The following is a 15,211-nucleotide window of genomic DNA, read 5'->3' as shown; positions in this document are numbered from 1 at the left end:
AACCCATCAGACCAGGTGCGAGAGCCGGCGACAGTGCCCATCACGAGGGAGCAAGCCGTGGACTAAGGGTGAGTTGAAGATAAATCTGGGACTGCTGGACAGAGAGGGGGCGTCCGATTCTCCTGTGCCCGCTCCTCGAAAATGCCCTCCTGTGCCCGCTCCTCGAAAATGCCCACCCTCCCACCCTCTCCTGCCTCCTCCACCGCTGTCGTCTGGCAGCCCCCCGCTCGCCCTCAGCCCCCTATCTATACGGTGCGAGCCCAGTGGGTCTGCCATACTCCAGCGTTGCCGGGGCTGGAGTATCTCTCACCTCCGCCTCCAGCCTCCGAGGCCCGGACTCCGCCTCGGCCCATAGACCCAGTGGCTCCACCTCGGCTCCTAGCTCCCTCGCCTCCACCGTCACCCCTCGATCCACCAGCTCCACTGGGTTCCCTCGTCCCTCTGGCTCCGCCTTGGTCGGGCTTCGACCCGGCATCGCTACCGGCTCCGTTGGGCTCCTTCCTCCCTTCAGCTCCACCTGGGTCCTCAGTCGCTCCGGCTCCGCCGCGGATCTCCGGGTCTCCGCCTCGGTCGCCAGAGCCCTCGGCTCCACCCTGGCCCCCCGGATCCTCGGCATCCCCCTGGCTCGTTGGCTCTCCGCCTCGGGCTCCTCCACCACCTGCTCCGCCTCCGTTGGTCGGACCCCTGGAGTCGGCGGCCATCGCTCCTCCATGGCTCCTCCCTCCATCGGCTCCACCGTGGGCCATTTTCACGGCTGTGGCCTGGGTCCAGCTGAGCGCCTCCTGCTCTGGGTCCCTCCTGTCTCTTCCCTGGCTCCTTCCTCCTCCGTCGCCTCCCTGGACTCTGTCTGCCGGCCCCCTACCGGGTGTCCGTCCTCCTTCTGAGCTGCCTCCCTAGTTCCCACCCGCCCCTCCCCTTTGGATGTTTGAACGGTGCGAAGACGCACCTTCCGTGAGGGGGGCGATATGTCAGGATCCTGGACTGTTTTGTTGTGTTTTTGCTCCTCATGTGTTCCCTGTGACCCAGTTTTTCCCCAGTCTGATTGTTTTAATTTGCTCCAGGTGTGTCTCATCGTCTTCCCCTATTACCCAGTATTTATAAGCCCCAGTCCTTTCAGTTAGTGTTTGTCGGATCTTGTACGTCATTCCTCTTGTTTCCTGTGCCTCCCATGCTCCCAGTTGCTGATTAAAAGACTCGTTTGTGAATTCCTCGTCTCCTGGCTTCCTTTCTCCGTGCTTCCTGGCACAGTGTGACACACTAAGGCTGTTCTATTTGATTATTTTAAAATGTAATTTATTGCTGTTATGCAAAGATTAATTTTCAGCATCATTACTCCAGCAGTGTCACATGATCCTTCAGAAATCGTTCTAATATGCTGATTTGCTGCTCAAGAAATACTTTTTTAATAAAAGTATAAAAAAAAAACTTACTGACCTCAAACCTTTGTACAGCAGTTTTTTTATACAGTCATGGCCAAAAATATCGGCACCCTTGGTAAATATGATAAAAGAAGGCAGTGAAAATTAATCTGCATTGTTAATCCTTTTGATCTTTTAATTTAAAAATTCATAAAAATCTAACCTTTCAGTGGATAATAAGAATTTAAAATGGGGGAAATATCATTATGAAATAAATGTTTTTCTCAAAGACACGTTGGACACAATTATTGGAGCCCATAGAAATTCTTATGAGTAAAATATCTCTGAAGTATATCCTCATTCATATTCACAATTTTGAGCACTCCAGGGGGATTATGAACATGAAATTATCCAGCCATGGCTTCCTGTTTCACAGAAATATAAACAGGAGGGAAAACAAAGCCCAAATTCCCATCACAATGAGAAAAACCAAAGAATATATTTCTGATGTGCAGCAAAAGATAATTGAGCTTCACAAATTAGTGAAGTGGCTTTAAGAAAAGAGCTAGAGCAGTGAAAATTCCCATTTCCACCATCAGGGCAATAATTAAGAATTTTCAATCAACATAAAATGTTACGAAACTGCCTGGAAGAGGATGTGTGTCTATATCGTCCTAATGCACGGTCAGAAGGAGAGTTTGAGTGGCTAAAGACTCTCCAAGGACCACAGCTGGAGAATTGCAGAAAATACTTCAGTCTCTGGGTCAGAAAACCTTTAAAAAAATTGTCAAACAGCACCTACATCTCCACCTGTTGTTTGGAAGGGTTTCAAGAAAAATTCTCCAAGGTCATCCAAAAACAATCTCCAGCATATTCAGTTATCAGACACGACTGGAACTTCAAATGGGACTGGCTTCTATGGTCAGATGAAACTAAAAAATTAGCTTTTTAGCAGCAAACACTCAAGATGGGTTTGGTGAACACAGGGATAAAAAGTACCCCGTGTGTACAATGAAATATACTGCTGTATTTTTGATGTTGTGGGCCTATATTTCTGCTGGAGGTCCTGGACATCTTGTTTAGACACATGGCATCATGGATTCTATCAAATACCAACAGAAAAAAAATCAATAAGTGACTGACTCTGTTATAATGGGCCATGTTTGAATCTTCTAACCGTACAATAATCCAAACACAAACCTCAAAAACAACACAAAAATGGGTCACTGAGCACAAAACCAAGCTTCTGCTATGCCCATTCCAGTCCTCTGACCTGAACCCTATAGAAAATGAGTGAGGCGAACTGAAGAGAAGAAGCACCAACATGGGGCTGGGAATCTAAAGGGTCTGGAGAGATTCTGGATGTAGGAATGGTTCTCTGCTCTCTTGTCAGGTGTTCTCTAACCTCATCAGGCATTATAGGAGAAAATTTAGAGCTGTTAAACTGGCAAATGGAGGTTTAAAAAAGTATTGAATAAAAGTGTGCCGTTAATTGTGGCCAATGTGTATTAGAGAAAAGCATTTATTTCATAATGATATTTCCCCCCATTTTAAATTCTTATTATCCAATGAAAGGTTAGATTTTTGTGAATTTTTTTAATAAAAGATCAAAAGGATTAACAATGCAGATTTATTTCCACAGCCTTCTTTGATCATATTTACCAAGGGTGACGATATTACTTAGGAAAGTAAAAAGCATTATCCACATTTCCACAACTGAAGAGGGATATAAAGTGGGTTGAGTGTTGAAGGACACGGCTTCAAAGGAAAGGAGATTGGCTGATCGGCTGCCTCTCAACACACTCACACATGTACGAAGCGCATTGAATATCACACTCTCTACACCTGCATCCCTGAGAGAAACAAAATTTACACACTGACCTGCGAACTTGATGTGGAACTTATTCTCGGGTTTGAGGATCTGCACGTAGAGAGGGCAGTTTGGGGCAAAGTCCTTCACGGCCCAGGCCCTAAGAATGGTCTGATGGTCCTGTGACAAAGAAAAACAGAGAGAAAGAGAAGCACATGAACAGAAGTATACCATTAGTCATAATGTCTGCTCTTATGTACCAGCCATTACCCTCTTTACAGAGAAATTAACATCTAAAGTGCCTGACAACTAGGTGAATCTCATTAAAACATGTAGAGGTCACATTTCACCACAACATGAGAAGAAAAAAATCTGGAAATTATATTAAGCGAAAAGAAAATAAAGTCTATTTTCTATACCATTAAGCTATTTTTTTTTTTATTATTAAGCATATTTTCCACCACATTCCAGACATTTACTTTTTTCTTAATTATTCTCCAAAGATTATTGTTTAAATGTTTTTTTTTGTTGTTTTTTTATCATTTAAATGAGGCAATACATCAAATATCACATTTACATTTATATATTATACAGTAATGAAATGGTTTTGCAGCTATGGGAGAAGGGAATTCATGCTACAATGCAAAATTAGGCCTCCTTTTCTTAATGCTAATTACATTTAGTGTTTATTTCTTTAGATTTTGGGTTGAAATATGACCCTGATATTTTCTTGACAGATTTTGTGAGAGGCAACCATCTACCTTCTCAAACAACATTTATAACTACCTTCAGGATAAATAATTTCACGTTGAACTGTCAAAATGTGAGATCAGTAGGGAGAATGTCAAAGAATGAAAGAGAAACGGGCTAATACTGGAGATGTTTGAAATTGCTGCTTCCTATTTTATGGATAGAAATGAGAGGGTTGAAATGCAGAATGAAAAAATGGTGAGAAAATTGAGTTGGAGAGGAACATACAGCAGCAAAGCGGTCCACTTCAAATCGGTTGCTTAGGATAAAACAGGCCTCGGCATCATCCATCCTGCAGCCAATCACGATGAAAAGAGGCCAGAGTAACAGGGTCAGGTACCATAACAGGGGAAAAAGGAAGGGGGGGGAGAGAGAAATACAATGAACAGATGAGAAAAACAGAGGAAGTAAAAGATGCAAGTGAGTTATCATCTAACATCTGTGGCATGCTATGAATTACCCAAAATATAACTTCAAGAAAAAAAGGGAAGAGTGAGTTCTAGCTAATCAAAAAAGTTTAACCTGTTTCAAGTTATCATGCTAAGCTTTTAGCTTGCTACCTGAAAAGATCATTAACATATTTCATGATTTTGACTAATACACCATTTTCCATTAGGCAATGAGCACTATAGAGAACAATTTAGTGGATGCATTTTATTATTATTATTTTTATTATTATTATTATTTTACTCAAGTGAGTTAGTAAACATATTAGCTGAACACTGTTTTTAAACCTCTGGTGAACATTGCAGTGACTGATTTTTTGATTATGAGTTCATTATGAAATGAATGTACTTTAAATACATAATACATAGATATTTAATCTTAAATATATTATATACATAGGTGCATTAGTTAAACCTGGGATGTTTCACTCCCAGGTTTAACTATCACTTCATAAACTGCAGATTGGCGTATATGTACAGTTGGCTTCCATTACAAAAAAGTTGTATATTTCATTCAAGTTCATTTTAAGTAAAGTTCACCCTGCTGAAAAAACAATAGAACCCAGGCCAAAACACAATAGAAAATGTAATGGATTTAATAGTTATGATGGGAATTGTATTGGTTTTAATGGAAACTATAATGTGTCTACTGGTATGTGATGGATTCTATTGGTGGGATGTTAAATCCTATTGGAAAAATGCCCAAAACACACACAAAAAAAAAAGAATTTTGTAATGGTTTTACTGAAAAAAGCTAATGGTTTGCAATGATATTTTAATGGAAACCATTAGAATTTCTGTGATGGTTTCTATTGGGCTTCTATTGTTTTTTTTTTTTTTAGCAGGGCAACTATATTTAAATATACTTTATGTGGTAAGAATGGTAAAAATAATGAATACTATAGCTCAATACCTCTTGGAACTATTGGGCCACTTTTTAGTTAATGAAAGTATACTTTTAAGTGTAACTTTAAGTTTAACAATAGTAAACTTTCAGTACACAACTAGCTAACTTTTTTTTTCTATTGCAATATTGTGAACTACACAACAACAGAACTTATAGGACTAATAATAGTAATAGTGATTTAATCATTACTTCTAGTGTCATTGTAATATGGTTAAAGTGTACTGCTGAATGTAAGGACAAGCATTTATGCTAAAGTAATATTTACCATAATATTTGTAACTACACATCTGTAATGATGCAAAGTTGCAATTTATTGCATTTAAAATATATTAACTTTAAATGTAATATTGAATAACACACCACAGTTTAAGTCTAAGTGTAAGTAATTTTACATGCACTTCAGTATCTTAGTCAACACATCAACATAGGTGTACATCTTTAAATCAGGATAAAATGCTATAAAACAATGATTTTAAATGTACTTAGAAGTCAATCTTTTAATTCGACATTATTACAAACTGCACTTGTAAAGAAATATAGTCATGAGAGTGTCTCTCTTTTAAGTTATTGAATTAATATGATAATATCTGCAAATACAGTTTTTAAAAATCCCCTTTTTGATTTGAAGTACACTCCAAGTGCACATTCAATACAATTAAGCACACTTCTTTTTCACTTCAGGTGGCTAGCATTGTTTATATATTTACTCAGCAGGTCTTACTTTGCCCTCATTAGGTCCTGGTCTTTGAGAGCAGATCCCTGCAGGTAGATGACCCTCTGAGCCCATAACGGGATATGCAGTACCCTCCGCACCTGGACGTCCATCTCAGCAGGACATAAGATGACCACATAGTAGTCCTGGACATGATGAGCTCAATTTAGTGAAAAACGGGGTCAGACAGACACTGCAAGCTAATGAAACCCGGATAATTCGCAAATAAATAGCTTGGTGAAATTAAATTGATGTTCAGTTAATCCTAGTACAAAAACCTTCCAGCGCTCCTGAAGAGGATTAACCAGTGCACAGCAGGCTGTCTGAGCTCAAATTAGCATGATTACGTACATACATTTACATGTGAGAGCATACATACGCATACCCACCTGCAGTCTGGGGTGTGCGAAGAACTCGTTAAGAAAGTCCATGAGTAGGTCTATCTTGAGACAACTGACACACAACACTACATGCTTCTCGGTCTGGGCACGATAGCGGCTGTAGTTCCCTCCGGACTTCTGTCGCTCCATCCACAAGAAGGCCAACTGCTCAAACTATGGGAAATCCAAGTGAACAAAGCTTCATTAAGATGGTTTTACACAGAGGCATCAGACTACACATGGCTTCAGTTGGGTTATCAGACCTTCCTGTGAAATGGACTCTGGCATGGTGGCATGGACTCTGAATGTTCCTGTGGTCTCTGGCACCAAGACATTAGCAGCAAATCCTTTAAGTCCTGCAAAGTGCGAGGTGGAGCCTCAATGGATTGCATTTGTTGGTCCAGCACACACCATAGATGCTCAATCGGATTGAGATCTGGGAAATTTGAAGGCCAAGGCAATACCTTGAACTCTTTGTCATGTTCCTCAAACCATTCCTGAACAGTTTTTGCAGTGTGTCAGGATGCATTATCCTGCTGAAAGATGCCACTGCCATCAGGGAACACCATTGCCATGAAGGGGTTAACATTGTCTGCTACCATCTTTAGGTGGTACGTGTCAAACTAACATCCACATGAACGCCAGGACTCAAGGTTACTCAAGAGCAAAACACTGCCTTTGGCGACCTGCCTTCTTCCCACAATTCATCTGCTACCATCGCTTCCTCAGGTAAACAATGCACACCCACCCAGACATCCACCTGATCTAAAAGAAAACGTGATTCATCAGACCAGGCAATCTTCTTCCATTGCTCTGTTGTCTAGTTCTGATACTCACATCCCTTTTGTAGGCACTTTTGGAACTGGATAGGGGTCATCATGGGCACTTTGACTGCTCTATGCAGGCCATACGCAGCTAAGTGTGTGTTTTGACACCCTTCTATCGTGGCCAGTTTTTCAGCAATTTGAGCTATAATATTTCTTTCTGTGTGATTGGACCAGATGGGCTAGCCTTCGCTCCCTCCACGCATCAATGAGCCTTGTTTGTCCTTCCTTGCACCATTATTGGTAGGTACTAACTAGTACACCCCACCATACTTGCCGTTTTGAAGATGCTCTGATTCAGTCGTAGACATCACTAATGGCGCTTTTCCACTGTGTGGTACGACTTGGCTCGGCATGGCTCAGTACGACATAGCACGGCTCGGTTCAGCTCTGTTTGCATTTCCACTGCAGTTTAGTACCACTTTAGAGTGAGCGGGATTATGCACATGTCGTTATAGTTGCGCCGCCTCTACTGCCGTGACTCTTTTTCATTCCGCGTCGCTCCATCAAGCTCTCGCTGGATCTGCACCTCGGCTATCAACGAGAGGAATGTCTGTACTTCCTAAAACAGACAACGAAACAGCCAGTTTCTGGTTGTTAAAAAAAGGTGCCCTCATTCAAAACAGTTGCGCTCGATCCTTCGCTGGCTGTGCTGATTTAAATCTAGCGGGTCTGTTGTGTCTCGTGTTGCAAGTTCAATGACGCAGGCAGTGACGATTTTCTCTGGCCAATCAGTGATCAGCAGTTTACAAGTCACATTTTGGTACCGGTATGATTCGCTTGGAAACTCAGCTGAGGTGGTTCTGAAAAAAGTACCAGGTACCAGGTACTGTGGAAACCCCCCCAAAAGTGAACCGTACCGTGCCGTACCATGCAGTGTAAAAGCGCCATAATTTGGCCCTTGTCAGAGTCTCTCAGATCTTTTCACTTGCCAATTTTCTTGCATACAGCACATGAAATTCTAGAACTCATTGTTCACTTGCTGTCTAATATATCCCCTCTCCCCCTTGTAATGATATAATCACCCTTGTGAAAAAGAAGTGTGCTTAATTGCAGTAAAAGTGTCCTTTGTGTACTTCAATTATTAAAAGTTTACTTTTTAAAAAGTGCACTTGCAGATAATATAATATAATCTAAATTAAAGACCACTTAAGTGTACTTAAAGAGAGTACACTTTAATGACAATAGGTCTTAACATACTTAAGTGCACTTTTTAAAAAAAAAGTTTGAAAAATGTTTCTGTAATCGTGGCACGTGAAGGAGCTTCGCTGATCAACCGACAACAGAGGAGCGGCACGTTTGGATGATTACAGATGAGACTTTCTGTACTGCAGATAAAGAATGAAGTAAGTATAGCTTGATATAATCTTTCTTTATTCTTAATTTAGTTTTGCCATTCCCGGCAGTTCTTGCTATATGGACTCAGGAGGTGAATTAATCGTATCCTATGATTTATCTATGAATGCATTCTGATATCGGAATGTTATTGCGTGTGTGGACCAAGAAATTTGGCAGTTGAAAATACAATATTGTATTTTTAACTAAATTATTTAAAAATCAGTTTAATGCTACTGAACAAAATTCAAAGATCCGATCTTGTAATATTTAATGTATATAATCGATATTATAACCAAAATTCAAATTCAAATTCAAATTTTATTTGTCACATACATATACATACGTAGTACGACATGTAGTGAAATGTATTGTACGACTGTCCAACAAATTGTCCAACAAAATTAAGAAAAACCTCAAGTTACAAAAATACAAATAATATTACCACCAGTAATATTCAATATATCAGCCACCTCTAGAAATAATGTTGTTGTGTTTCTTTTCTTTTTCTTTTTGCATTTGAAGAGTGAGATGTTCCATTACTGGTTGTGTTTGTAATATCTTATCTGGAGTTCTTCATTTTGCAGGATCAGTACAGATTTGTTTCTGGAGATACAGTAGAAGAAGTGTGTTAGAAGTAAGTCAGCTCACCCTGATCACATATGACAAGCTAAAAGTGCTATATTAACTCACTATCCCCATGGATTTTAAATGCTTTGAAACTTTTCCATTTGCAAGTAATTTATTCCCACCTGTGCATTTACAGATCCCCTCTAATCATCTTATATTTCACAGGTAACAAACCAAAGGAAGAGGACAGCACCTTTGCTGTGTCAGTCGTGGTAAATACAGGAACATTCTTCATGAAGATGTGTGAGAGAAGCTAGCAAGGCAAGATGAGGGGAAAAAAATTAAGGTACCTTTCTTCATTTTCATAGATTTTGGGATATTTATCGATATTTGGGTAATTAATAAAGTTATGTTTTATTCCCTGTGAAGAAGGAATAAAAAAGGTTCTAAAATTTTTTAAATCTATTTTTAAAGCTCAGTGTCAGTGAAGATGGTGTGGTCAGGAATTCTAGTGTTTGTGGGAAATCTGAAGGAACATCTCCCAGCATTCTACTACGATGTTGCCCTGATGATTCACCTCTTAGGTAATGCAGATGTGATCTGTTTACAAACACCTTGCAGAATAAACTGCTTCATCAGAGCAGAAATTGCGATTTCTTTTTTTAATGATTCTACCCCTCTACCCTCTTACTGCTTAAATTATTAACATTTTGTAGATACAAGGTGTATATAAACTTTGGACTGTAACTGTGTCTATTACTGTCACTCAACTGAACCATTTATAATGACTGGATATGTTTTATAACAATTGTTCTTCTTGCTTTCCTCAAGGATTTTTTTTCTGACTTTCCTGCCTCTTTGGAACATTTCCGTTCACAGAGACTGTGGAGAGATGGTGTGCAGCTTCATGACATTTGAAGTTTACTGCCGATGGAGAGCTTCTGGGACACTGACAAACACCACTTCCCAGCAAGTTCATTTGGAACTTTATTTATTTAGTAAAACTCGCATTCACTAATGCTGGAGTAAGATTTTAGAAGAGACCTTTCAGTCCTGTTTAATGTTGGTGCTAGTAAAAGTTTGAAAATGTATGGCCTGTTTTCACAGACAGGGCTTAGAACAAGCCAAAATTAGGCCATAGTTCAATTAGGACATTTAAGTCATTTTCATTAACATGCCTTAGAAAAAAACATTGAGACAAACATCTTGAGACAAAACAAAGGCACTGACATTTTTAAAGATCAGTCAGTGCAAGTTTCTTTCAGTTGAAACAGCTCAGAATTACATTTTAGTCTGTGGCTGATCTTAAGCCTTGTCTGTGAAACTGAGGGTACCATTAACACAGTTTGGTAATGTTTTACAATAAGGTCTCATTTGTTGTACGAATTATAATTTTCTTGAATTTTTCTTTTGTGTTAAGTGTGTGTGTTTGTGTGTTAGTAATCCTATACATTATGGAGACCAAATTACTCCACAAGGATAGTAATACCAGTAAATTTTGACCTTGTGGACATTTTTAGGTCCCCAATGAGCAAACAGGCTTATAAATAAGTCAGAATGATGTTTTCTATAATGGTGAGATTAGGTACTATTGTATGTAAGTGATTTTGCATTGTTCTCCAGACTCTTTCTAATAAGTGAGTTAAAGTGTTGCAGCTGTGTATAGTGTTGGGTTTTTCTTGTGCATCAGCAAAAACAATTTTTGTGTATTTGTTTTCAGAATCAGAATCAGAATGAGCTTTATTGGCCAAGTATGTTTACACATACAAGGAATTTGTTGTAGTGACAGAAGCTCCACAGTGAAACATAAAGACAGCAACAGGACAGGACACAGATAACAAAATGTACAACAGATGTACAACAGAATAACAACAATTAACCAAAAGGCAATGTACAAAGCAGCAAAAACACAATATATAATATAAACAACTATGTATGTACAGGTCAAGTATATGCAAATTAGAAATGAGAAAATAAAGCTAAAATTAGTGAGTGTGGTGAATGGATAGTGTATTATAATTGTGTGTTCCACATTTATTGTTGAGTGTTCATGGTGACTTGTAACTGGTGATGTCCTTCAATCCTAACCACACTGAAGCAGGATCACTGGAAGATCATTATTTCCTTAGCTTGTCAGAATAATTCCTCTTTGCCACTCTGATCTCCTTTTCCAGTGTGTATTTGGCCTGTTTGTACAAGACTTTATCCCCTTTTCTGTAAGCATCTTCTTTGGCCTGACGGAGCTGTCTGAGTTTGGCAGTGAACCATGGTTTGTCATTGTTGTAGATTAGATGAGTCCTGTTAGGAATGCGCATATCCTCACAGAAACTGATATATTATGTTCAGTCTCTGTGAGCTCGTCCAGATCGGTGGCAGCGGCTTCAAAAACAGTCCAATCAGTGAGGTCGAAACAGGCTTGTAAAGCCCGCTCCGTTTCATTAGTCCATCTTTTAACAGATCTTAATACAGGTTTTGCAGACTTAAGTTTCTGCCTGTAGGACGGAATAAGATGAACCAAACAGTGATCAGAGAGTCCTAAAGCTGCTCGTGGAACCGAGTGATATGCGTCCTTTATCGTTGTGTAACAGTGATCCAATATATTACTGTCTCTGGTGGGACATGTGATGTGCTGTCTGTATTTTGGCAGTTCGCGGGAGAGATTTGCTTTATTAAAGTCCCCGAGAATGATTAAAACAGAGTCCGGGTGTTGTTGTTCACTATCTGTGATTAGATCAGCGAGTTTCTGTAAAGCTGTGCTCATGTGCGCTTGCGGTGGAATGTAGACACTCACGAGAATGAACGAGCAGAACTCCCGTGGCGAATAGAACGGCTTGCAGTTAATGAAGAGCATTTCTAGATCTGAGTAGCACATCTTCTTTAACACAGTTACATCTGTACACCACCTCTCATTAATGAAAAAGCACGTCCCGCCGCCGCGCGATTTCCCCGTTGATTCCACGTCCCGATCTGCTCTGATCAGCTGGTAATTAGGCAGATGTAGCACGCTGTCCGGTATGTCGCCATTCAGCCAGGTTTCCGTGAAACACAGGGCAGCAGAGTTAGAAAAGTCCTTGTTTGTCCGGGAGAACAGAAGGAGTTCGTCCGTTTTGTTGGGTAGAGAGCGGAGATTCGCCAGATGGATGCTAGGCAACGCCGTTCGAAATCCGCTCTGACGAAGCTTCATGAGCGCTCCCGCTCTCTTCCCCCGCCTGCACCTCCTGTAGCGTTTGACCAGAGCTACGGCTCCGCCAACTACAATGTCCAGCAAAACGTCAGAAAAATCTAAATCCGGTAAAAGATTTTGTGGTGTGTTCTGCCGAATGTTCAGCAGGTCATCCCTGGTAAAACTGATCGTATTTGAAAAACAAAAAAACAGGAAAAACAAACAAAAACAGTACAAACACTGGAGAGCAACGCACAATAGCTGCCATCATCGGCGCCTTTTTTCTTTTCTTTTTAGAGATTGTTTTGTCAATAAATGTAGAGGGTTTTCATTTTGTGTTTGTGTTGATTGTAACTAGGTAATTAAGATAATTTTTTTATTAAATTTTAAATAGCCTATACTAAATTTCAACTTCATTGCCAGAGATATATAACATTGAAGTACATTGAAATGACATTTAAGTATATTTTAGTTCACATTAATTGCTTATTGAGAAGTACATATTTACCATATTTCAAAGTACATATAAAATATACTAAAGTCCCACTTAAGTGGTTCAAAAATATCACTCAAGTTCAACTAATTGCATTTAATGCAATTTTGAACTGTAATATATTTAAATTACAAATAACATGCATTTAGGTTGCCGAAAACATTACATTTAATTCATGCTTAAGTGTATTGTTAACTGACATTAAAGTAAATTTTAGATAACATTAATTGCTTGTCAGTACATCAATAGTACACTTTAACCATATTTTAAAGACACTAGAAACAATTATGTACAAGTACATATAAAGATTGCACTAAAAAGTGGTAAAAAAAATCACTCAAAAGGGAAGTGGTGTGTGGCCAAGTATGGTGACCCATACTCAGAATTTGTGCTCTGCATTTAACCCATCCAAGTGTACACACAGTAGTGAGCATACACCCGGAGCAGTGGACAGCCATTGCTGAGGAGCAGTTGGGGGTTCGGTGCCTTGCTCAAGGGTCTCACCTCAGTCGTGGTATTGAGGGTGGAGAGTGTGTTGGTTATTCACTCCCCCACCTACAATCCCTGCCGGACCTGAGACTCAAACCCACAACCTTCAGGTTACAAGTCCAACCCTCTATCCATTAGGCCACGACTGCCCAAAAGTTCAACTTATTGCATTTAATATCACTTTAAAATGTGATACATTTGAAGTTAATTACAAATACAATGTATTTAAGCGTCAAAAATAACATTTAATTTACACTTATGTGTGTTCTTTTAAAGTATATTATTTCTACAATAAGTACACTTTATAAAAGTATACTTAAGTGCACTTCTTTTTCACAAGGGCAATGCTACTGATTTCACCTGTCAGTGGTTTTAAAGGGATACTTCATCTGAAAATTCTGTCATTAATTACTCACCCTCATGTCATGGTTCTCTTGTGAGCGCGCCTCGAAGACTGATACAGAAGAGAAGAAATTGTTGAATAAAGTCGTAATTTAGTTTTTTTTTTGCACACAAAAAGTATTCTCGTAGCTTCATAAAAATACGGTTGAACCACTGATGTCCCCTGGACTATTTTAACAATGTCCTTACTACCTTTCTAGGTCTTGAACGTGGTAGTTGCATTGCAGTCTATGCAGGGTCATATAAAGCTCTCGGATTTCATCAAAAATATCTTGATTTGTGTTCCGAAGATGAACAGGTTTGAGTAATTCATGACAGAATTTCATTTTTGGGTGAACTAACCCTTTAATTTTGTGGCTGATCAGTGCATATTTATATTATTTGGCATCCCATATTTACACTCTACTTTTACTAGGGTATCTGTACTTTTACTCAAGCACTTGATTTCTGTACTTCGTTCACCACTGGTGTGTAGATATTGGTGGTGATGTGGCTCATGTTGGTTGTCTTGTTGATTGTGTGGGTGATATTGGCAGTGAGGTTCTTTTATGTGTTTATGTGCAAAAGCGGTCAGACGCATGTGTAACGGAGTGTAAATGTCTGACAAAAGTGCTTTGCTCCCGGTACTGAGTACATAAAGGGATTGTCAGCTAAAATTCAAGGTGTTTTATTGCGAGTTGTGGGTATTGTCTGTTATTCAGTGGCTTTCAGGCAAAGGGTATTTGGGAATTGAGATTTGGCACTGTTTAATTGCAATAGAAAAGCTTTGAATAAAAAAACTCATTGCAATGTGTGCACAGGGAGCGATGGGATACGGCGGCTGCTGTCAGTCTGTGTGTTGAAATGGCTCTCTGTGGGCCATGAGCAATACTGGAGATTTCCCCTGTCAGGCCAGAAACAAACACAGCCTCGGACGTAACGCTCGTGCACCAGCTGCGTGTGGGGGGCAGCAGTAAATGTCAGCTGGTATTTGAGGATGAAAAGAGTAGGAGGGCCTCGTTGGAGCCACTGCCATTTCCTGTGTGACGGAAACATACCAGCTTCCCAAAGAGGAAGCTGGCAGGGAAGCCCTTACATCACACATGAAAGACAAGCTCGCTCTCATCTCATTCTCTCCTCAGCCCCGCGGGAGGCTCGCGCTTGTGAGTGAGTGTGTGCGAGACTTGTTTGGGTGAGTGTGTGTCGGTAATACAAGGTATATGTTGAAGTGGGATGTGAAACGTGTATCATTGAAGCGATGTGTACACAGAAGTGCATCTCAGCGTACGTCTGTGCGCTTGTGTGTGTCAAAAATCACCAGCTGTGACACATCTCATGGGGCCTTATACACAAAAGTGATTCAACTCAGTGCCTTTGTCATCATAACCACATAATATTTGCATAACATATCTGACAGTTGAAATTATGTGAAGTTGTGTGAATGAACAATACAGAACTACTGTTGAGGAAACTGAGTGAAGTCAAGATAAAATACTTTCTTTCATTCACTATGTTCTCTGTAAATGTTTCAGAGTAATTCGCAAAATATACCTAAATTATGCACAGTTTCAAAACTCTTCATGAGAATTTGCA

The 15,211-nt window shown here is 39.9% G+C and overlaps 1 protein-coding gene across 1 annotated transcript in view; it reads right to left on the bottom strand.

Annotated features, from left to right (window-relative positions):
• Positions 1-15,211, bottom strand: part of kcnt2b (potassium sodium-activated channel subfamily T member 2b) — a gene marked incomplete at both ends in the record, with an annotated part of 134,226 nt that overhangs the window by 27,602 nt on the left and 91,413 nt on the right. The window contains 4 exons of the mRNA XM_079415753.1: positions 3,240-3,348; positions 4,147-4,210; positions 5,993-6,129; positions 6,373-6,537. Coding sequence (XP_079271879.1) covers positions 3,240-3,348; positions 4,147-4,210; positions 5,993-6,129; positions 6,373-6,537 — 475 coding nt within the window. The remainder of the gene's footprint in view (positions 1-3,239; positions 3,349-4,146; positions 4,211-5,992; positions 6,130-6,372; positions 6,538-15,211) is intronic.

This window comes from Barbus barbus (genome assembly GCF_936440315.1).
Source record: "Barbus barbus genome assembly, chromosome: 4".
Taxonomy (NCBI): domain Eukaryota; kingdom Metazoa; phylum Chordata; class Actinopteri; order Cypriniformes; family Cyprinidae; genus Barbus; species Barbus barbus.
This window is presented reverse-complemented; position numbering and strand designations above follow the sequence as displayed.